Source organism: Neofelis nebulosa, chromosome 4 (genome assembly GCF_028018385.1).
Source record: "Neofelis nebulosa isolate mNeoNeb1 chromosome 4, mNeoNeb1.pri, whole genome shotgun sequence".
Taxonomy (NCBI): Eukaryota; Metazoa; Chordata; class Mammalia; order Carnivora; family Felidae; genus Neofelis; species Neofelis nebulosa.
The window spans coordinates 19,668,016-19,691,273 of NC_080785.1; the positions used below are offsets into that span (position 1 = coordinate 19,668,016).

General features: G+C 42.0%; 1 protein-coding gene across 4 annotated transcripts in view; it reads right to left on the reverse strand.

Annotated features, from left to right (window-relative positions):
- LRGUK (leucine rich repeats and guanylate kinase domain containing) overlaps positions 1–23,258 on the reverse strand; it is a 109,292-nt gene that overhangs the window by 75,366 nt on the left and 10,668 nt on the right. For all 4 annotated transcript variants that reach the window (XM_058724242.1, XM_058724243.1, XM_058724240.1 and 1 more), the window contains exons 4-7: positions 20,177–20,277; positions 16,531–16,612; positions 6,152–6,276; positions 1,320–1,463 (exon numbers count right to left, since the gene is read on the reverse strand). In XM_058724242.1, coding sequence (XP_058580225.1) covers positions 1,320–1,463; positions 6,152–6,276; positions 16,531–16,612; positions 20,177–20,277 — 452 coding nt within the window. The remainder of the gene's footprint in view (positions 1–1,319; positions 1,464–6,151; positions 6,277–16,530; positions 16,613–20,176; positions 20,278–23,258) is intronic.

Here is a 23,258-nt window from a genome sequence, read left to right on the forward strand (position 1 = left end):
GATGTTGTTGTTTGTTTATTTTTGAGAGAGAGAGAGCACTAGCGGGGGAGGGGCAGGGAGACAGAGGATCCAAAGCAGGTTCCACGCTGACAGCAGAGAGCCTGATGCGGGGCCGGAACCCACAAACTGCGAGATCATGACCTGGCCTGAAACGGGACGCTCAACCGACTGAGCCACCCAGGCGCCCCCTGAGGCTCCTCTCTTGTCTCCAATTTCCCTGCTCTGACATCTCAGACATTCCCACTGGCATCCTTCTACACAAAATTTTACACAAACACCTCTGCTTCAGAAAGTCATGTCCACTTGGTTGCAGCTTAAACCTTTAAAACAGTGTAATTAGGAATCATCAGATTTTCAAAAATTAAGAATTGTATTTATTACAAACAAACAAAACAGTCCTGCAACTACTGCTCCAGGAGACTTTATAGAATAACTTTTTTTTTTAATATGAAATTTATTGTCAAATTGGTTTCCATACAACACCCAGTGCTCATCCCAACAGGTGCCCTCCTCAATTCCTATCACCCACTTACCCCTCCATCCCACCCCCATCAACCCTCAGTTTGTTCTCAGTTTTTAAGAGTCTCTTATGGCTTGGCTCCCTCCCTCTCTTTTTTTCCCCCTTCCCCTCCCCCATGGTCTTCTGTTAAGTTTCTCAGGATCCACATAAGAGTGAAAACATACGGTATCTGTCTTTCTCTGCCTGACTTATTTCACTTAGCATCACACTCTCCAGTTCCATCCACGTTGCTACAAAAGGCCATATTTCATTCTTTCTCATTGCCAAGTAGTATTCTGTTGTGTATGTAAACCACAATTTCTTTATCCATTCATCAGTTGATGGACATTTAGGCTCTTTCCATAATTTGGCTATTGTTGAGAGTGCTGCTATAAACACTGGGGTACAAGTGCCCCTATGCATCAGTACTCCTGTATCCCTTGGGTAAATTCCTAGCAGTGCTATTGCTGGGTCATAGGGTAGGTCTATTTTTAATTTTCTGAGGAACCTCCACACTGCTTTCCAGAGCGGCTGCACCAGTTTGCATTCCCACCAACAGGGCAAGAGGGTTCCCGTTTCTCCACATCCTGTCCAGCATCTACAGTCTCCTGATTTGTTCATTTTGGCCCCTCTGACTGGCGTGAGGTGATACCTCAGTGTGGTTTTGATGTGTATTTCCCTGATGAGCAGTGACGCTGAGCATCTTTTCATTTCTAAGCCGGCATTTAAAGTAACAGCCCCTTGAGAAACCAATAACGGGTCCTAATGTGTCCTCTGACACATAGACACTGAAACTGTGACAGTTCAAGTGTGACATTACCTTATTATCCTCGAGGTTGATCACTTCCAGGAAGTCGTGGTTTTCTAAGCCCTGGAGGCTACTGATCTGATTGTGGGACAGATCCACGACCTGCAAGGCTTTTAGTTCCTCCAAACCGGTCATCTTCTCAATCTGGTTATTGCTCTAAAATGGGTAAAATACATTCAGTGCCTTAAAAGCTTCAAGTAGGAAAAAGTGCAAGGCCCAGTTTTCATTCTCGATACCGCCTAAATGTCTGAAAGTCAGCAAGCCGTGCTTGTTCCCTTGCCCTCCACCATTTCTACCAAACACTTCCCTGAACACAGAGGCAAACACCCCAGAAAGAAATCCCAGTTTTTCAGCTGGAAGATTCAGAATGCAATATTTTCACTAAAGTTAATGAAAGATGAATGTTCAGATCAGTAGGAAAGGCAAAAACCTAGGTGGTGTAAGCTTTTAACACTGTTCGCCTAAAGCCTAATGACAGCATATCTCCATGTTTATCTTCAGAAACAAAATATAGTGCAAATCTTTCATTGCCATCACGTGAAACCACCTGAATAGCGCGACTCTCCCATATACTTGGTTTTCAGAAACATTCTAAATATAATCACTTCATACCACGAGGGCTGTGGTAGTCCGATTCATGCCTTGAGTTATTCATGCTCTTGTGCTGTGTCCCTCCCCTTGAGTCTAGGCTGGACCTCTGACTTGCCTTAACCAAAAGAATACAGCAGAAGGGTGTCAGTGCCCAGTTTAAGAATTGAGAAGGCCTGGCCACATCTCCTCTTGTGTCTTGGAAACTGCCATGTAAGGACCCCGCTCTGTTTGGGAAAGAATGTGTGGAGAGGTCACATGGAGAAGAAGCCGTCACACGGAGAGGGGCCCTAAGACTAAACAGGAAAATCCCAGCCATCCCAGCATCCAGGCTGAGCCCAGCCCCCAGCCAACCTGCCAGCTGAATGGGGCGAGCAGCAGCAGCAGCAGCAGCAGCAAAAGCACCCTGCTGAACCCAGCTCAGCCTGTAGACTGTTAGCTAATAAAATTTCTACAGGCCACTACACTGGGGGTGGCTTGTTATCCAGTAATAGATAACTATAAACCTAGTTCTTCAATGATTCACACATAGGCATCTTCCCAGACAGTGAGCGTAAAACAAAGCAAGATTCAAAGATCCCCTTTCCCAACCCGCATGCCCCCATAACAACACATTACAGTGGCAACAGTAGTCTGCATTTTCGTGAGCATTTTCCAACATACGATTCCTTGGGTTCCCTAGCCTTAAAGAACATGCCACAGTAAAATTACACTTTTAGTTTGAGAACCATAAAGACAATTTTTAAATTTTTTTTTTTTTAATGTTTATTTATCTTTGAGACAGAGACAGACAGACCATGAACGGGGGAGGGTCAGAGAGAGAGGGAGACACAGAATCGGAAGCAGGCCCCAGGCTCTGAGCTGTCAGCACAGAGCCCGACGCGGGGCTCGAACTCACGAACCATGAGATCATGACCTGAGCCGAAGTCGGAGGCTCAACCGACTGAGCCACCCAGGCGCCCCCATAAAGACAATTTTGAGGTTTCAATTAATACCATATAATGCCCATCTTTAAACTCAATACTTTTGGGGCGCCTGGGTGGCGCAGTCGGTTAAGCGTCCGACTTCAGCCAGGTCACGATCTCGCGGTCCGTGAGTTCGAGCCCCGCGTCAGGCTCTGGGCTGATGGCTCGGAGCCTGGAGCCTGTTTCCGATTCTGTGTCTCCCTCTCTCTCTGCCCCTCCCCCGTTCATGCTATGTCTCTCTCTGTCCCAAAAAAAAAAAAAAAAAAAAAGTTGATAAACTCAATACTTTTAACAAGTACATAACTGAAAAATTAAATTATAGCATTCTCTTCCATCTACAATATGTTTCCTGGTACATTTAATAGCAAGAGCTCATTTTCATCCTATCTTTCATAACATTTTACTTCAATAATGAGCAAGATTTGCATTCATTAGTTTAATTCTGTGGCTCTTTATAATATGTTCAGAGAATGTTGATAATCTACAAAGCTGGGTGATAATACATGGGGGGCTCATTAAACTATTCCCCTTTTTCATATATGTTTGAGAAATTCCATAATAAGAAGGGGAAAATACTCATACCCCCATTTGCCTAAGTTAAGCAAAATCTCCTACTGTTCAGAGTTCAAAAAAAGTTCCAGAAAGTGTAACAGAAAAGGAAAAGAAAAAATTGCACTGAAGTTAACATAATATCCATACTAATTTAATGTATTGAAATAGGACCTCAATATCCTATTTAAAATATGCCCACATATAAAATTTATATACAATACACTTCTTCCCGAAGAACTTTGAAGTGCTGTAGCTGTGGAAGACAGACTGTAATAATTCTTCACAGCACCTCTCATGGCTTTCAAAGTGGTAAATGCATGGGCACAGGGTAAGGCAGAGAAACGTTTAATTAGCTAGCCTACGGCCACAAAGGAAAGCAGAACTGAGAAATATTCAGGATCACAGAATTTCTGAGTTTAAAGTCGTCTAGTCAAACCCTTTCTCCCATGCTGAAAACAGACACGTCGCCCCACAAAGTGGACACCCAGTTTTAGCACACGGAGTTCTCTTCGCCTTTTTTTTTTTTTTTTTTAATCGTGATTAGCAGCGGAAAGGGGGCCTTTAGAGAGAAGCTATTTCCTGTAAGAGACGAAATGAGAAATATTCCTCATCTCCCCGGTTTGGAAAGGAAGAAATAAGCGGCTCTTACTAAGACAAAATGAATTTTAAAGTGTGGAATGCATCGCCCTTACTTGCTAAAAGAAGTGGTTGATAGCACAGCCCATAAGTGAACCACATTTCCCCCTTACATTTAGTATAAAAGCTGATGGTAGAGAATTAACAACTGGTTTGTATAGCAAGTTGTTCTTTTTTCTCTCTCTAAAAAAAACAAACAAACGTAAAATGAATTTTTGCAGTAGTAAAGCAACTGGTTTTCTCATTCCACAAATTAAAAGATAAAAGCATTAACTATTGAAACAAATGTGTATCGTTTTATTTTACATATTTTGGTAACATTTGTAAAAAGAGCCCTTACTATTCTCAAAAATTTTAAGGAAAATGAATGAGGGCATAATTTGTATTTTCTGATTCATCTTGGGTGATGGGGGCGGCAGGGATTGGGAACAATCCCCTTAATTTATTTGTAGAAAAAGTCTTTTATGTTTTTTTTCTAAAAAGTGCTTGAGATGGAATTGTCAAGGTGGATTACTTTACTTGTTGAAACAAACTCTTACGATAAAATTGCTATGTGTTGTTATGCTTAATCATGGGTTCAGCTCTCCTCCCCTTAAGCACGCCCCCATATCTCTTTCCACATGGCAAGCTCCACTCAAAGTTAACGGGAATGCGGATACAAAGAGAGATGTACAGAAAGGCTAAGGTTCTTTTTTTTTTTTTAATCTTTTTTTAATGTTTTTATTTATTTTTGAGACAGAGACAGACAGAGCATGAGCAGGGGAGGGGCAGAGAGAGGGAGACACAGAATCCAAAGCAGGCTCCAGGCTCTGAGTTGTCAGCACAGAGTCCGACGCGGGGCTCGAACTCACGAACCGCGAGCATGACCTGAGTCAAGTCAGACGCTTAACAGACTAAGCCACCCAGGAGCTCCTCAAATTCATTTTCTTTCATGCTTTGCTAACATGCCTCAGGGGGACATAAAACATAAAATCTTAGGGAAATTATTAAAACTCTCCATGTCTGTGGTCCATTGGTACTAGAACCAGTCCTTGGCCTTCACCTACCTCGCTGTAAGGAGTGAAGGCTCTTGAAAAAGCACTTCATGCTCCAAGCTCGGGGAAAGAAAATTAACACTAGCCAACATCCGCTATCTCTGGTTAAATAAGACAGGTATAGTATATTTTAAATGTTGCAGATAACCCAAGATGTCGTTTCAAACAGCAGTTCAACACTCTCCTGTGGGATAGTTCATGTAAGAAATTAATAAGCTACCAGCCTCGTGGCTTAAAATCCTCCCTTGCCCACCAAGGGCAAGATATAATAAAAAATAGCAAAGCCATCCAAGGGTAAGAAGTAGGAGAGAGGAAGAAAGGAAGAAGAATCCTAAATAATCCACAAACTGTATTATCAGCTCCCAAATTAGTGAGCTATAGTGTGATTTCAAAAACACTATACGTATCTTTGGAACTCTTATAATTCTGATTTTTAAATACACTATCTGCATTTTCATTCACAGTCACAGAGCACATCATAGAGCTTAAGAAGAATGCTCTCTATGGGAAAACACTTAACAATTTCCAAGTTCTGACTGGAACTGTTCCTTTATTCTCAACACCAGTTCTGGTCTCCTAGAATGGCCAACTAACATATATTAGTACAAAAGGGTTGCCAAAATTCAGTGCCCAGAGAACATCTGGTGGTTCATTTGAGAGCACTCAAGTATTAATAGCAATAAATATTATGCTTAAATGTGCTTAAATGTTATTTCTTCATGGAGACATTATAAAATGTGTTTTTAAAAGTTGTTCCAAGTATTCCTTTCTTTGTCAGTGTAAAACGTGAATCCTTTAAAAAACTGACTTTGGATGCCAAATTAGAAAATCATTTTACCATAGCATGAAATATTGACCCTACACACATACACAACCACACATAACACACACACACACACACACACACACACACACACAGCATGGAAAGGAACACACAAAACTGAAGACAGTAACATTTCCTGAAGTGATTAGCTCTTTATACATTCGAAAAACCCAAGGTATCATTCATATACTTAACTGAAACATTAACTAGAACCTTCCATCAAGAACGACTTTTGCTTAGACTCACCAGACAAAGAATTTTGATGGGCAACATGCCTAAGCCATTAATCGACGTGATCTTGTTCTTGGCCAGACTCAGGTGCATCAGGCCACTGCACATCTCCAGCCCGCTGATTTCCTCTATCTCGTTGCCTATGCACCGTGACTCCATTTAAGGAAAATGTTATTAGAAACATTTTGAAGAATAATCAGTGTCAGTCCATCATTAGAAAAATCAGACAACAGCATGAATAAAGCAGTAACGTATGCTCTATACAGGATGAACACTATATCTTGAAATATATTTTTTTCATGATAGAAGTGAATACTGGCACTGCTTAATTTTTTTTTTTTTAAGACACAGCTTTTGAGTGTGCTCAGTTACATTTGCATTCACGCGTGACTCATTTAATCAGTGAGCAAAAACATTTCAGCGTGCTTCGAAGCTGCCTTGTTGGCAGTGTTTGCCCTTGGTTCCTAAGTGGTCTCCATGAGAAACTCATGTGCTTTCCCACAGGCAGGACTTCTGGATACAGGGCACCCTGTGGGCGACACACACCAAGTTATCATCCTCATAACCAGGGTACCAGCCAGAGAGAGGTCATCTGTGGCAAAGGGGTGATAAAGGAACCAGTATCCTGATACCGACAGGAATAGCCTTTTCTATCCATGCTGGCTTCTCCTCTCCCTTTAAAATAAATGAGGCCTAAACTTAGTCTTTATTCCCTCATGTTAAGTTTCTAGTCATTTTAAAGTTTATTTATTTATTTTGAGAGAGAGAGAGAGAGTGAGCAAACAGGAGAAGGAGAGAGAGAATCTCAAGCAGGCTCCCCGTTGTCAGCACAGAGCCGGACATGAGGCTCGATCTCACAAACCGTGAGATCATGACCTGAGCCAAGATCAAGAGTTGGATACTCAACCGACTGAGCCGCCCAGGTGCTGCCCCACCCCACCCCACCCCCCCGTCATTTTAAAATTTAATTTCTTTTCTTGTATTCCATCTTTATAGTCACCGAAAATTGCAGTCCCAACGTCACCAATTCTATTCACCTCTCTCTGGTCTCTATTTGGCAAAGTTCCAGGATTTGGTATCATCTCCCCATCAAAGCTCCTGTGTCCCTTCCCAAGTAACCAAAGACATCACCACTCTCTCAGCCACCTATAATCTTCAGGGCATCCAATCAATCAGCAAGACTTGGCATGTTTTGCTTTTAAACACCTCTTTAATTATTTCCTTCCTTTTCATTCACTCCTCTGCCAACTTAATTCAGCTTTAGCACCGATGGGTACTTCTAACATCCATTTCTTCCGGCCTCAAATCACTTTACACGCTGTAGTCAGGTTACTTTTTTCAAAATATCGATTGGAAATCTGGTTGCAATCAAATTCTCACAGGACAAATTCCAAATTCCTCCCTCTGGCATCTAACACCCCTGACTTTAAGCAAAGCCTATTGCTGCAGTTTCATCTCCATTATAATCCAGTGAGGATTCCCCATTTCTGCCAGGTCGGTCTTGTCAGTAGTTCTGGAATGTATACCAAGGACTTTCTGACATAGTAGTGTATCTTTTTTTCACATTGCTTTCCTACCCTTTCTAAATCCTGCCCATTCTTCAGGACTTGATTTCAAATTCCACTTCTTTTCTTCCTTTAACATTTACCTCTTTAGTTTTTTAAAGATTTTTTTTTAATGTTTATTCATCTTTGAGAGACAGAGCATGAGTGGGGGAGGGGCAGAGAGAGAGAGAGAGAGAGAGAGAGAGAGAGTCACAGAATCTGAAGCAGGCTCCAGGCTCTGAGCTGTCAGCACAGAGCCCGATGTGGGGCTTGAACCCACAAACTGTGAGATCATGACCTGATCTGAAGTCAGACACTGACTGAGCCACCCAGGCGCCCCTTAAGTATTTCTTTTTGAAAGATCACCTTATCTTCTTATTTCTTACATAGGTACAAATGATAGGCTAGGAGAATATATTTGCAACATGTACAGTAGATGAAGGATTACTATTCAGAATACATAAAGAATGACAGTAACTTAATAGAAAGAGAGAAAAAGACAGAACCACCCAATAGAAAATGGGAAAGAATACGTTGAGAAAATTCCCAACAGAGCATATCCAAGTGGCTGATAAACACGGGAAAAGACACTCTGCTTCACCCTTAATCAGGAGAATGCAATTCAAGATGCCATTTTCACCTATCAGTTTAGCCAGGATTTGAAAGGTTCTCAAGAACAGATTCTTTCCTACTCCTGAGGCTTTATTATGCTAGAGCCACTTTGGAAGAAACCTGGGAGTATTGCTGCAATTGTAAAGTTGTCACAGTAATTTCAATTCTTGACAGCCACTCTAGACAGACCATTTCTTCCTCGAAGCCTCTTCTGGTCAACTTCCAACCCCCCCCCAAGTATCTCCTTCCATTAACTGAAGAATCAAAGAATTTTTTAAAGGGGAAGGAAGGGATCCTTAAGTATCCAAAAAACATTATTTTGCCTCATAATTCTTTGTAGTTATCTTAACTCTACTAGTTATTTGTTATGTGACTTCTCTATGCTCAGAGTTTTCATCGGTAATGTGGGAATAACACCAGGTTGCTAGGAAAACCAAAAGTTTGACTACGGGAAAAAATCAGAAAGTATATATGAATGAAGTTCACAAACCATAAAGTATCTCATAATTATAAGGCATCGTTATCATTACCAAATTACAAGCACATGAGGCCAAGGAATCACATCCTCTACCCGTTGGCCAATGGCACAAAATGGAAGATTCAAGGCCAGGATCTTTTCTGAAAAGACCTAGGCTAGAGATAGAGGCAAATCGGAAACTAGAAGCAATGGGCAGAAAATATTGCCAAATGAACCAGAAATTCCTAATTTTTCTTCATCGGTTCCAGATTCAATCCTTGGGCTGAAGTGTAGTTTTGCTGGTCATCAAATATGCATTTTCAAATCTTCTTTCATAAAGCTTCCTGCCAGAATAGCTCCACAAATAAACATTTATGCTCCCAAACACCATGCCCTTTCTGCTTCCATGTTCTTTGGGCTGTTTAAATAATCATTCTAGAGCTAGAACAAAGACCAGATTTTCACAGATACGGATGGTAACAAAGGATGTGAAATGGGGAAACAAGAGATTAAACTCACACACAGCTATAAATGAAATAAAATATCCTCGGAGTAGTGATCTTTGGCAAGAAAAATTAGGCAAGGAAAACTTCAAATGACCATCTGTCTCAGTTTAGCAGAGGAAGCAATATAGTCTTTAAGTCCTATGTCAAGGGCACTGGTGTCCTGGTAGCTCTGCCCCAACCAAAATGAAGATACTCTAAACGATGGCGAAGAGTAAAACAAATGCTTGTGGGTAGCTGGGTCAGGAAGCATTCCCGCGGGAAGGAGGCAAGGATCAGAAAAGGAGGAAACAGGAATCCTGAAGCCATCAAGAGACGGGGGATCGAAAAGGAAAGTTGGTTTATTGTATACACAGTAATTTTCCAAGACACTGGAGACTATCCCCAGTTCTCTTGGTATCATCCGGCTTACTCTCTAGCTTTGACTAACACAACAAATCAATTTTATGAAGTTAGTACTGCAAGGGCCCAAAGGAGGAGGAACACAGATGCCTCACTGCAAACGTGGCCCTGGCTTCTGCAGCTACCGTTGCCACCACTCACAGCCCTGGGACCAAGGCTTGAGAAACTGACTGCATGTCTCTGTTGAGACATAAGTTCATTTCAGAAGAAGTGTCTATTTCCCAACTCTTCGCTCCCCTTTAGATTTCGAGGAATTTCAATCATGATAAATTAATCAGGTTCTTGAGTGAAGAGTAGTTTTTACAGTGGCCCAACAGCTCTCCCCACCCCACCTGCATAATACCACGGTCACATCATCTGTGACCACCAGCAGGGATAATGGTCAATCTATAGGACTGGTCCCTACATAGCTCTGAGTCCGCAGCTTGTTTTCAGGAATATCTTTATCTCTCTAATCTCTCATTCTCTTATTTTAAGGACCTTTGCGAAATGTTACTTGTCCTTCCTCTGAACATTATTCTTTTGTATTCTTTCATGTAGGTCTTGGGACTTTCCAATAAGAAACATAATCTGATAAGTCACTAAGCCATTACAATGAATTAGCTTACTGACTTTACCCTTTGAGGTATGTTTTAATTTCCAAGGGCCACTGTCAAGAGAAAGGGACTCAAAGAACTCAAAATCCTTACACTGCATTCCAGCTCTAAAGTTTTACATTTCTGTGAATAAATCTTTTACAGTGGAATTTTAGGTCCTCAGAAACTGAGTGAAGAAACCCAAAGGCACGTAAGCATAACTTTACAGTGAGGGAAAGGCCCCACAATCTATTTTTACATTTTGGTGATGATGTCAGCAGTTTGCAGGGCTTGACATGAATTATTCACCAGTTCGGTATTCGCTCTCATTCATTTGTCCACAATCATAAAATATGGCTCTGGTGTACAGAAAACAGTTACTGAGAAATAAGTAGGAAATCCATCACAATTCGCTTAGTAGAGAGAACCGCAATGATGGCTTTAATCAAAACCAATCCTGAAAGATCTATATCACCTTACCACGTAAAAAATGTTCTTCACTATAGGAGTGAATCTCTCTGTGAAACACACATACACATTAAATGGCTAGAGGATAAAAGTAGTAATTACTCAATGAATTGTAGCCTGGGGGAAACAACGGAATTCAAAAGACTAGTGTCAGTTCGACCACTGACCAAATAATCTGGGACAAGTCACTGAGCCTCCCTGGGTCTCAGGAAGGGGAACAAGTGCACTTTTGCTTAAAACAAAAACTTCCGTAGAAGAACAGTTAGTAAGAATCTCTAAAGTCAGTCTGGATCTTAAAATTCTGTGATCACTTTTTAAAAATTCCATGGTTCTATAGTCATAAGACAAATTCCAATGAACAATCAATATTTATAGGTAAAGAACACAGAGCATTCTTTCTCAAGACTGAATACATTGACTTATACCTGCCAACGTTTACCTCTTCTGATTGAGACGACTGGCAATCAACCATCACTTCACCACATAGGGAATGACAAAATAGCATAAGATAAACTAAAAAGTTGAGGTCTTACAGTTAATAATCCATTTTGAGGCATTAGTATGTTGGCATTACCAGCTTGATTAACCAATTTGTTATTATTATTTTTTTAATGTTTATTTATTTTTGAGAGAGAGAGAGAGAGCAGGAGAGGAGCAGAGAGAGAGGGAGGCACAGAATCTGAAGCAGGCTCCAGGCTCTCAGCTGTCAGCACAGAGCCCGATGCGGGGCTCGAACCCACAAACCGCAAGATCATAACCTGAGCTGAAGTCGGCCACTCAACCGACTGAGCCACCCAGGTGCCCCTGATTTGTTCTTATTTTAAATAAGTGCTTTTTAATGTTGGTAATTACAATTTTATTTACGTTTTAAACAAAAGCATGCTTGTTCCCCTCAAATAGAAAAGACATTCTCACTAAGGAAGGCTCGAACAAATATAAAAAGCACAAAAAAGAGAAGAGCCAAACTTCTAAAAAGGGCACACGGAATGGCTGCAGGTTAGGAGAGCCTGCCCTGCGGGGTACAGCAGGGAGCACTGGCTAGCTCAAAGCTTCGGGTCTTCGAGGGCATTCCTCAGTCCAGCAATAGCAGCATCACCTGAGAAGTGGTTAGAAATGCAAATTCTCAGCCACCACCCCAGACCCCCTCAGCCAGAAGTTCTGAGGGTGCAGGCCAGCAAGAGGTGATTTAACAAGCCCTCCAGGGGATGCCGATACGGCTCGGGTTTGAAGCTTGGCAAATAGCTATTTTCAAAGAAATTAATAATCTTCAGATTTAAAACATGTTTGATGGACACAGGTACAGCATTTGCCCCCACATGGCCTGTTTACATTTATTTTTAAAAATCTAATGAACACTTTTTTTTGAGAGTGAGTGATCAGGGGACGGGCAGAGGGAGAGGAAGAGGAAGAGAGAATCTCCAGCAGGCTCCGAGCTCAGCGAGGAGCCCCGATGCAGGGCTCGATCTCACAAACTGTGAGATCGTGACCTGAGCTGAAATCAAGAGATGCTTAACTCACTGAGCCATCCAGGCGCCCCAAAAATCTAATGAACACTCTTGAAATCACCCCCACCCCCACCTCCAGCCCAAGAAGGAGAACATGAGCCATAATCTCCCTCTGCATGCCTCTCCTGTTGTACCCGCTGCGCCCCTCTCGGAGACCACCACTGTGCAAACTATTTCCTCTTCCCTTTCCCCTTTGGTTTTACACGAAAATTGTACTTAATTTTATTAAGATGCATCCCTATTGCTGCATGGAGATCTATTTCATTTTTAGTACTATATGATATGCTAGGATGAGTATAACATAATTTGTACTTTCTCTTATCAATGAGCATCTGGGCTGTTTCAATTTTTTGCTATTACAAGCAGTGTTGCTCTGAGCCTTCTTATTCAAGCCTCCAGATACACGCGTGCTCAACTGCCCACATGTAGGACTGAAAGCGCTAGGCCATGGGGAATTTGGATGTTCAACTTTATAAAGAGTATAAAATTGCTTTCCAAAGCAGAACTAATTTCATACCCAAAGGAAGAAAAAAAAAAAAAAAAGATCCTTTTGACCTACATGTTCTCCAACACTTGATATTTTTAGATTTCTTAAATTTTATCAATTGAATGAATATGGTATCTCAGGTGGTCTTGGGATGCATTTCTCTGAACACAAATGAGGCTGACAACTAGTCATATGTTTATTAGCCTCATCTGATTCATTTTCTGTAAAGTTCGTTTTATACAACTTCTCCAGGCTTCCGATCTGGAAACATGGAATATATTTCTCTTTAGTTAGGTCTTCAATGCTCTTCAATAAAGTTTTATTATATTCCCCCCCCCCCACAGGTCTTATCGTTAATAAGATTCATTTTTATTGCTCTTGTAAATGGCGTCTCTCTTTTAAGTTGTATTTTCTAATTGCTTGCGATGTAGAGAAATGCAATTCACTTCTGTCTATTGAAGTCACATCCAACTGCTTTGCTGAACTCTCAAAACTATTATTTCTAGTAGTTTATTACCAGTTAGTTTTGATATTCTCTATGGACAGTCATATCATTTGCAAAAAAAAAATGAGTTTAATCTTCTCCTTCCAATCTTTACGCTTTCAGGTTTTTTCCTCTTGCTTTAGAGTGCTAACTAAAACCTCCAAAACAATGATGGATAGAAGTGGCGACGGTGGTGATCTTTGGCTTGCTCCCAATTTTAAAGAATGCTTAGAACATGTCCCCAGTCAGGACAAAGTTTGTTTCAAATATTTTTGTAGACATTACCAAGTTGAGGAAACTCCCCATTACTAGCTTACTAAGAGTTTTTTATTGCAAATTAGATTTTATTAAATTTTCTGTATCTATTGGAGTTTCTATATCTACTGATCACATGGTTTATTTCTCTTAATCTGTTAATGTAGTTACTGACATTTATGGCCTCTCTAATATTAAACTATCCTTATATTCATGAGATAAACCAAACTTGGTCATGGTATATTAACTTTTCTCAAATACTGTCAGATTCAGTTGCCAGCATTTGTTTAGGATTTTTATATCTAGATCATGAGTGAAATGAGTCTGCCATCTTCCTTTCCCTTATTCTTCTCTGTCTGCTTTTGAATATCAAAGTAATCTCATTAGAATCAATTGTGAAAATTCCTTCTATGCTTAACCTTGAAAGAATGTGTTCATTATTGGAAGATCAGTTCTTAAAAATTTGGGTCTGGTGGATTTTTTTAATATGAGGGTTTTAATTTAATTAATTTATAATGAACTGCATTTATAATTACAGGACTACACAGGGTTTCTATTTCCAAATCAGCATTTTGGTGATTTTTCTAGAAATTTTTCCACTACATCTAAGTATTCAAATGTGCTGGCATTAAAAAAGTTGTTTAACAATTCTTTTTTATTGTAAGGCTTTTCATTCTTTTCAAAACTCTCATCACATACACAGTATGACACATTTGAACAGAACAAAAGAGGCATATTTGGTACTGTTTAAAAAAACTAGCTTGTCTTTTCAAAATGGTAAGCTAAAAAGCTTATTTCATTAATAGTTTACGAAGAGTAGCTTGTTTTGATTACTTGCATTTGCATTTTAAAAAACACAGCTGAGGGGTGCCTGGGTGGCTCAGTCAGTCAAATGTCCGACTCTTGATTTCAGCTCAGGTCACGATCTCATGGTTCAGTTTGTGGGATTGAGCCCCGCATCGGGCTCCGTGCTGATAGCACAGAGCCAGCTTGGGATTCTCTCTCTCCCTCCCTCTCTGCTGCTCGCTCTCAAAATAAATATATAAACTTAAAAAACCCACAGGTGAGAAATGACACCATGTGACATTTTGATTATGTGTCCATGTTCTGAATTTCAATTGGTTCTAATGTAATAATTACAGCTTTTTATACTTTGGAGATAAGCCTGAATTGCTACATCTAAAGTCAAGTTTAAAGAACAAAAACAAAAAACAAACTCTAATTCCTTTCTTCATATTTGATATCAGTTTTAGGTTAGTCATAATAGTTTAATAGTTTAGTTTTTTGCAAGGAAAGATAAATGTATATAGAACTTAAGACTTTCATGATAGAAATGTTTCAAACTGCACCCTCTATTTTGAGCCCACAGAGCCCAGACTGTCAACTGACAGAGCTCATTCAGGGTACCCTGAAGATTAGACAGAACTCTGGAAGCTCATTCCCTTCTGGCTGGGATGAGTTTGGGGGGAAGCCGGCTTCTAGACCAGTCCTTCCCAACATTAATGTGCACTCACATCACCTGGGGGTCTTGTTAAAAATGCAGAGTCTCATTTCAGGGGTCTGGGGCAGAGTCCCAGAGCCTGCATTTCTAAGAAGTTCCAGGCAATGCTGATTTTGAGGCCACCAGCCTTCCTGGAGCAGTGTTCTTCGAGGTGGCCTGAGTGGATTTCTGAGCCAGGTGGCTTCTGGACCGTCTGCCTCCACCTCCCTGCAAATTCAGTATGTACGACTGTCATACGTCAAGTGGAAGTTCTACGGCCAGGTGCTGCTCGTGTGTACTACTTGTAGTTTGCCATCAAAACATTTCATTTTGATCATTTTCTCATTAGGCTACATTCAAGAGAACTTGCCCTCTTCAAGAGCACCATCTAAATGCCCACTAACAGTTCATTCTCACACCCCAGTTCTAAAGAGTGTGGCGCTACGTTTTAAGTGTCCCATCATATGTGAAAAAGGGTTTTGTTTTTGTTTCCAACAAAATACGTCTTCAAGAAAACACATCTTCTGTTCTCCCCACATCTCGGTCTCATTACAAGTGTAGTGTTCTAACTGCTGCCCTGTCCCTGGAATGAGGCACACAAGGGCAATCAATCCATTCCCCGCTCGACCCTGAAAAATCCTCAGGTGGCTAGAAAGATACTGAGAAAGAGAAGGCGCTGCTCCCTTCTCAGAAAACATCAGTCTCTGGTGTAAAGAGGCTGAAGCTCATTAAACTCACAGATCCCCAATTAACCCCTTAGGCTCTTGAGGCTGGAGTGGGCCTGCTTTAAGGTATTTGCTCTGTTTGCACGCGAGCCTGACTCATGCAAAAGAGACGTTCCTGAGGCTGTTTGCTCATCAAAAGTTGTTGGTTTTGCTTTTTTTAAAAAAAAAAATGAAAGTATATTTTAAATGCACTAGAGAAGCTTGCTATTCAAAGGGAGCTTACTATAAATGCTTTCGTAAAATAAAAAATCACTTATATTCCTTTTGGTCATGGCTGGATTTTCAGATACTGAATTTAAATAAATGAGGGCCCAAGTTTAAGTAAATTTGAAGAGTTAGTTAAAACAGAACTTCTTGGAGCGCCTGGGTGGCTCCGTCAGTTGAGCATCCGACTTTGGCTCAGGTCATGACTTCATGGTTCATGGGTTCGAGCCCCACATTGGGCTCTGTGCTGACCGATCAGAGCCTGGAGCCTGCTTCAGATTCTGTGTCCCCCTTGCTCTCTGCCCCTCCCCTGCTCGCGTGCACGCGAGTGCACGCACGCTCACGCTCTCTCTCTCAAGAATAGACAAACATTAAAAAAGCAAAAAAAAAAACAAAAAACCCAGGACTTCTTATCTGGTTCTACACATAAAAATAAACCTATGTTTATCAGAAGAATAACTGTCTTACTTAGCTTTTTGGGTGTAAGATGCTCTTGACAAGCCTGGCTTACGATCTTACTCCTTGGTAAATACACTATCTTTCTTCCTTTTGCGAATATCAATTCTTAATCCCTCAGGTGCGTCAGCCATCTCTAGCAAATTGTGTATCTGCCGCCACTTCACGTCATCGAAGTATACGCTTATTAATGGGCCTATGACGCCCGAATTTCCCCTTTGTACATTCAAAGGATACTGTCCAAAATGAGTTTAGTGAGAGCCTGGTAAGCCGACAAATCACACATTTCAGAAATTTGGTTGCAGGAAAAATCCACCTTCTGATGAGAAAAAGAGAACGGGATGTCAAAGTTTTTTTTTCGTTCACTTAACCACAACAATTCATCGCACAAGAAAAATACCCTTCTGGGTGCGGGGTTAGAGTTTAGAACTGAAAATATGCCACGGCTAACACAGCTATTTCCTTACCAGATCCTCGTCTGCTCACTCTGAGGGGTACTGGGGAGGAGCCCCTTCCCTGTGGCCGGTGCAGACACCGCGACAACCCAGACGTTCCTCTCTCCCTTTCCAGCAGTTACTTCAAACTTTCTTAATCTCCCTTGAAGACTCCCCTTGATTTCACTCTTACCACCTCGTCTTTCATTTTGTCTACTGCCCAGGAAGCTGAGCTCACTGAGCTCACATTCTTATCTTCCCTGTGCCTTTTCTACTCCACGCAAGTGCCAGAAAAATCTTTCCCATTCATCCCTCAGGGCTACATCTCATCCACTTAACACCCTTTCTCAAAACTGACTATTTTAGGAAAGCATTTTCAGCAACATCAGTCGTTCCTATTCAAAAACCAGGAGACTGAGAAAAACGTGCAAGGACTTTGTTTAACTTCTCACCCACTAGCAAAAGATGAACAAAAATGATTAAGAAATAAAACTTTTCAAAACACTGATCCCACCCCCAAACAAGTACTAAGATTATTTTATCAATGTATTAAATACGAAATACTTTAAATATTAAAACTTTTCCATACTGAATACTAAAAAACATGTTGGAAACACAAGTGGCAGAAGAAAACTGATCAAGTCAATTACAGACACCATGGCAACAGGACCACATAGTAAAACACAAATGTGCGGACCATGTGAAGAAATAGTAATGTGCAAACAAAATGCTGTTAGTATGAAAAAACAAACAAACAATGGGAACACCACGTTTTATGCATCCATAAATTCCAACTAGGTAAAAGGCAGACCATGACCAAAGTAAGAAGTCAGTGTGGCATGATGGAATGAAGTTCCATATTCACTTTTGTCTTCTGTCTAGTTGTGATGGACTTGACATAAACATAATGATCTAGGCTTTCTTGTAATTAACGCTTTTTATTAACACCGTTCTTCTCGTGCCACAGCTGCTCCTGCTCATCTCTAACTCTACCCCTGTGGGGGTGATACGCCAATATTGTGCCCTCTATGCGGCTATGATGCCAGCCTGGCTGAGAGACCTTAAAGGGTCCTGAGATCGCGGACTCCCCCTGGGAGTTCCAATGGACCTGAAGTCTTGCCTAAAGTCCCATCCGTCAAATGAACCTTGTGTATCCGCTAAAAGCAAAAGCATTCTGGGAAATACCAAGAGCGTTTGAGAACAAGCCTCTGTTCTTCAGAGGTATGCCTTCTTGGCTGGTGGCACAAGGCTCACAGATATTAAGTGGAAAGGAAGCAGAGCTTTTCAAGGGGGTGGCCTGTTGAACACAGGCCTGACTTACTGGGAAAGCACAGGGAGGATTACATAAGATAATGTACTGAAAACACAGGAAGGCCGTGGTCATTGTCCCCAGGCTCACGCAGAGTTCGTGTGGGGCTGAAGCACCACGCCAGGGCAGTCTGGCAATTTGCAGGCACTTCCCTAAAGTTACCAATAGATTAGCTCGTTACTCTTGGGGAGCTCAGAACCTTAAAGATGGGGTATCTGAGATGCTTTTGTTCATTCGTGAAGCCTCCTTGGGGGAGGAGGAGGTAAGGATGTGAATGGAAGAACTTCCAAGGAAGTTTTTCTCAGGGATGGGGTCACGCTGTTGTCATGACTAAGTGGCCTGGGGCTTAGGACAAAGCAGAAGGGGGCAGCAAAGGAGGGAAAAGAAAACAGCCCTGCAAATACAATTCGAGATAACCCGGAGACCATGTGGCCCCACACCTAGTACAAACAGGTACCTCGTGTGGCTTATTTGGACAAAGGAATGTCACCTTGGCAATCACTCTAATTTCGAAGGAGGAAAAAAAAACCCACTACTGATAAAAATGGAGTGAACAGAAGAAAAATTAAGAAAAGTGTCTCACTGGCAATACAGGTGATGTGAGGTTCTTGATTTCACACAAATTTTCATATTTGTGCAAGCTTCGGCAGAATACTTAGGATCTAAGGCAATTCGGTTTGTAAATAAAATAAAATAGATAATAAATGGCAATAATTGATGCCCATTCCTTAAACTACTTAATGAAATATTTTAGTCTACTAGATTATTAATCCCAAGCTTGTGGCAATGGTTCCCAAATTTGCTGGTACATTAGAGCCACCTGGGGTTGTTTTAAAAATTCCACGTCCGGGGGGCACCTGGGTGGCTCTGTCAGTCAAGCATCCCACTCTCAATTTTGGCTCAGGCCTTGAGATAGAGCCCTGACTGGAGCCTCATGTTGAACTCAGAGCTGAGGGTGGAGCCTGCTTGGGGCTCTCTCTCTGCCCCTCCCCTGCTCATTTTCTCCTTCTCTCTCTCAAAAATAAACATTAAAAATAATAATAATAATAATAATAAAGTTTACTTATTTTGAGAGAGAGAGAGACAGAGCATAAATGGGGGAGAGGCAGAGAGAGAGGGAGACACAGAATCCAAAGCAGGCTCCAGGCTCTGAGCGGTCGGCACAGAGCCCGATGTGGGGCTCGAACCCATGAACCGTGAGATCATGACCTGAGCCAAAGTTGGACGCTTCACTGACTGAGCCATGCAGGCCCCCAAATAAACTTTAAAAAAACAATAAAATAAAATTGGTGACAGTTAATAATTAAAAAAACAAAAAAAAAATTCCAGGCCTGGGCCTTACCTTGGACCTCTTGAATCAGACTCTCTGGCACCGAGATCCAGCCATTAGTTTTGAGAAGTCTCCAGGGGACTGCAATGTGCAGAAAAGTCTGGGAACCACCAGTCTATAACCTCTCTGCTGAAGTGTGGCCCATGGACCCCCAGCAGGGGTATCGCCTGAGGCGGTTGTTAAACACCCCAGTCTCAGGCCTGACTTGGGATGTCCTGGCTCAGAATCCCTAGTTTCACAAGAGCCCCAGGTGGTCTGTGTGCACATGAATGCACGAGACACGGCATGGAACAGGCTGCTCATAGGGTTAAGTTCAGTATCAGAGGCAGGAGCAACCTCAGAGACGGATGCAGATCTGAAATCATTGCTCAAAAAAAAAAAAAAAAAAAAAAAGAAGAAGAAAAGAGAAAAAGAAAACGAGGGGGGAAAAAAAAGGTTGGATCAATAAGGAGGCAAAATTTGAGCTCCCAAGGAAATTTTTACAGATTTTCCAGGTATAAAATTTTATACTATGTTAAAAATACACAAATAATTGCCAGTATTTAAATGTGGGGGAGAGACCGAAGGAAGTCCGTTGCTTCAGCCTGAACACTATGCTTTAGCAAAGCTTCCTAAAGAGATTATCTGCAGACAGACCACCTTCCTTTTCCATAAATGATACACACATCCCCTTTTATTTCATTTCAGGCCTTTATACGATTTACTCCCCTATCTTATGCTCTCAAAATTCCCTACTTTAGTGCTGTTTTGCTTGTGAATGTCCTTTGCAGACCGGTTAACGTATGTAATTAATGTATTGATAAACTCTACCTTGAGATTTTTGGGCGGCTTGAAATTGAAGAACGTAGTCAGTTTGTTGTGAGAAGCATTAAGTTCTAGAAGGTAAGGCATACAACTCACACAGGACAAATCTGAGGGGAAAAACAAATACAGAACAAGATAAGCCAATAAAAGAAAAATTAGACTAAGCCGTTAAAAACAGCATGTGTTACATCAGAACATTTTTTAATTACACCAGTTGCAGGCACTAAATTATTCCAAACAAGTGAAATGGAGAAAAATAGGAATGTGTGAAACATACCAAGTGTACAAAGCTCTCCATGAGCTCCTAATTTGAACCTTCTTCCCCAGGGCCTCCCCACCACTCCCATCCCCCTTTTCAAGTGACCAGTGCACCTTCCATGTCCCAGCTCGCTCTCCCGTGCACTAACAGCCAAATGCTTCAAAAAGTACCAGCCTTGGAGCCAAGGACAAGAAACGAAAGCCTTAGATAATCCTCTTGATATTAGCCCCTAAGTAACTGAATTAAGTCTTTTCAGAAAGACCGAAAATGCCCAAGTTAGAGAACTTTCTTTGATATAAATTCAATTTTGTTGTAGTTGGACTGAATCCTAAACCTCATTAATTATTTGAAGTGATTTCAATTATTGCTATTATTTTACTTGGACTCTGGCTTGGTTTGGAAGCATGTCAGAGTTTTCCATTTTATCCCAAGCAAAGACTCTAAACCTCGAATACCAGGTAAAGGGTTGGGCTCCGACGTTGGTACACATAAAACACAAAAACGGTGACGTGCTGTGTGGCCTTTCTCTGCCCCCTTAGGGCAGAGGCTCGCTTCTGGGCAGCAGGAGTTAGAAAAAGACACAGAAGACTCCTAGGAGGAGGATTTAGCAGGAACACCTGTTTCCACCTGAAAACAGTCATAATAACAGCATCCCCTGCTCTTTCTCTCTTTTCATTCTATGTCACAGGAGCAGCTATTAGGATCCCTCAGAGGAAGGCCCCTGGTGGGAGGATGGAGCCCCCACACCTGAAGCTGAGCCCACTGCTCCGCCCTGTCACCAGGTGGCAGACACACCCAGAGAAGGGGGCAAGGCCAGCAGTGAGGGCCCCGCCCAGGAGCAGGTGAAGCAGGCACCATGAGCGACAGCCACCCGGCCCGCCCCTTTCGCAAGATCCCCACCAAATTCGACTTCATTCCTCTGCTCTAAGTCACACCCTTTGTTAGCCTGTCTTTATGGAATTGTTCTAGGACAGACAAATACACTTTGGTGACAATTGATGCCATGAAGGAAGGCCGCCTGGAAAAGGACACCTGAGAAACGGTCATTACTTCGCAAATCTTGCCCATTTGTCCTTCTGAGCTCAGCTCCATGTCTAGCAGTCAGTAGTGGCCTCAACACTATTACGGTCCAGCAGCCCCCGAACCTCCCTGGAGCTGATCTTTCTGTGGGCAGGTAGGTGCCGCACGGAGGAGCTGTCTTAAGCAGAAGCAGCAGCTACCACGCAGATGGAGATAAGGAAATGGCGAGTACGTCTCACGCTTTATGCACCACCAAAGCCTTCAAATCACTCTGACAGGGAAAAAAAAATGCATGGTCTAGGTTGCTGGGCTTCTGACCCACGCAGGCCCAATGATCCCCACTCGGTGCAGTGACCCCCGTGTCCACCAGATGGCAGGAGTTCCTTGCGTCTACGACGGTGGTTCTCAAAGTGTGGTCGCGGACGGATGGGGAAACATCCGCTTCCCCAGGGAACTAATTTAGAAATGCAAATCCTCAAGTCCCACCCCAGAGCTACAGAATCAGAAACTGAGGGTGGGGCACAGCCATCAGCGTTTTAACAGGCCCCCCAGGTGACTCTGATGCAAGGTGAAATCTGGTCTACATCATAACGTTTCAGAAAGCTGCGCCTTACAGTTGGTTCTCAAACACTTGATGAGCTACAAAAATGGGCCGTAAAAGATTAAAGAAGACTGATGTGAGGAAAGCGCCATTCGCAACTGTGGATGCCAGGGTATGAAGCCCCCACGGCTACACGGGGCAATTCCTTATCCAGGAAAGGAAACCAACCTTGGAGTGGTGGGGGGCGGGGCAGCTCCTGCCAGAACGAAAGCTGAGAACTGTTTCCCAAGATTGGATACCTGGATTTGCTTTAAGATAACCCTGGGGAGGGACCCTAGGGTGGCTCAGCCGCCCCCTCCTGATCTCTGCTCAGGTCCTGATCTTTGCTTCAGGGATGGAGCCCTGGCCAGGCACTTCACTGACAGTGGGGAGCCTGCTTGAGATTCTCTCTCTCTCCTCTCTCTCTGCCCCTCCCCTGTTGGTGCACGTACGTGCAGGCTCGCGCGCGCTCTCTCTCTCTCTCTCAAAATAAATAAACAAACAAACAAACATACATTTAAAAAATAAATAAAACATTAAAAAAAAACAAAACTAAAATAGCCCCAGGGAAGGTGGAGAGAGAGGTATAGGTGAAACCAGACGGGCCATGAGCCAATAAGTGTGGAATCTTGAATGTTCATTACAATAGTCTCCGATTGCACTTTTGTAATTATCCATTAAAAAAAAAAAAGATTTAAAACAACTAGAAAAAAAGTAATAAGTCTTTCAAAACAGTAGCATTTGAGGAATAAACAATGCTGGAATATTTCTTAGCCACTGAAAAGCAAGGCTGAATTTTAATTACTGCTGTCATAGGAGGGGAAGAAATCAGACACGAGCCAGGGAAAACCGCATCGGCAACATTTAACTGTCACAATAAAGGCCAAAGAAGCGAGTGGAAAGACAATCAGTGAAGAAAACAGGTTCGAAGTAACAACTGCTGACTTCCACCGAAGTGTAAACAACACAGACACTGGCCACTTCGGCTTCAAATAAGACCAGAGAATTAGAAACAAGAATCAAGTTCCGAAGAAGAAGATGTGACTAATTTCATTAGATGTGAGCAAGAGGTCACAACAAATACGTGACAGGGAACTACAAATGGTGAGAGTTGAGAGAGTCAACCACATGTATAGAGACGGCAGAAGAAGAGAGGAAAAAATAAATGTGTGAATCCCTGGTGCTCAAATAAGAACAGAGGTAACTGGCCAGAATTAAAATGTAGAAAG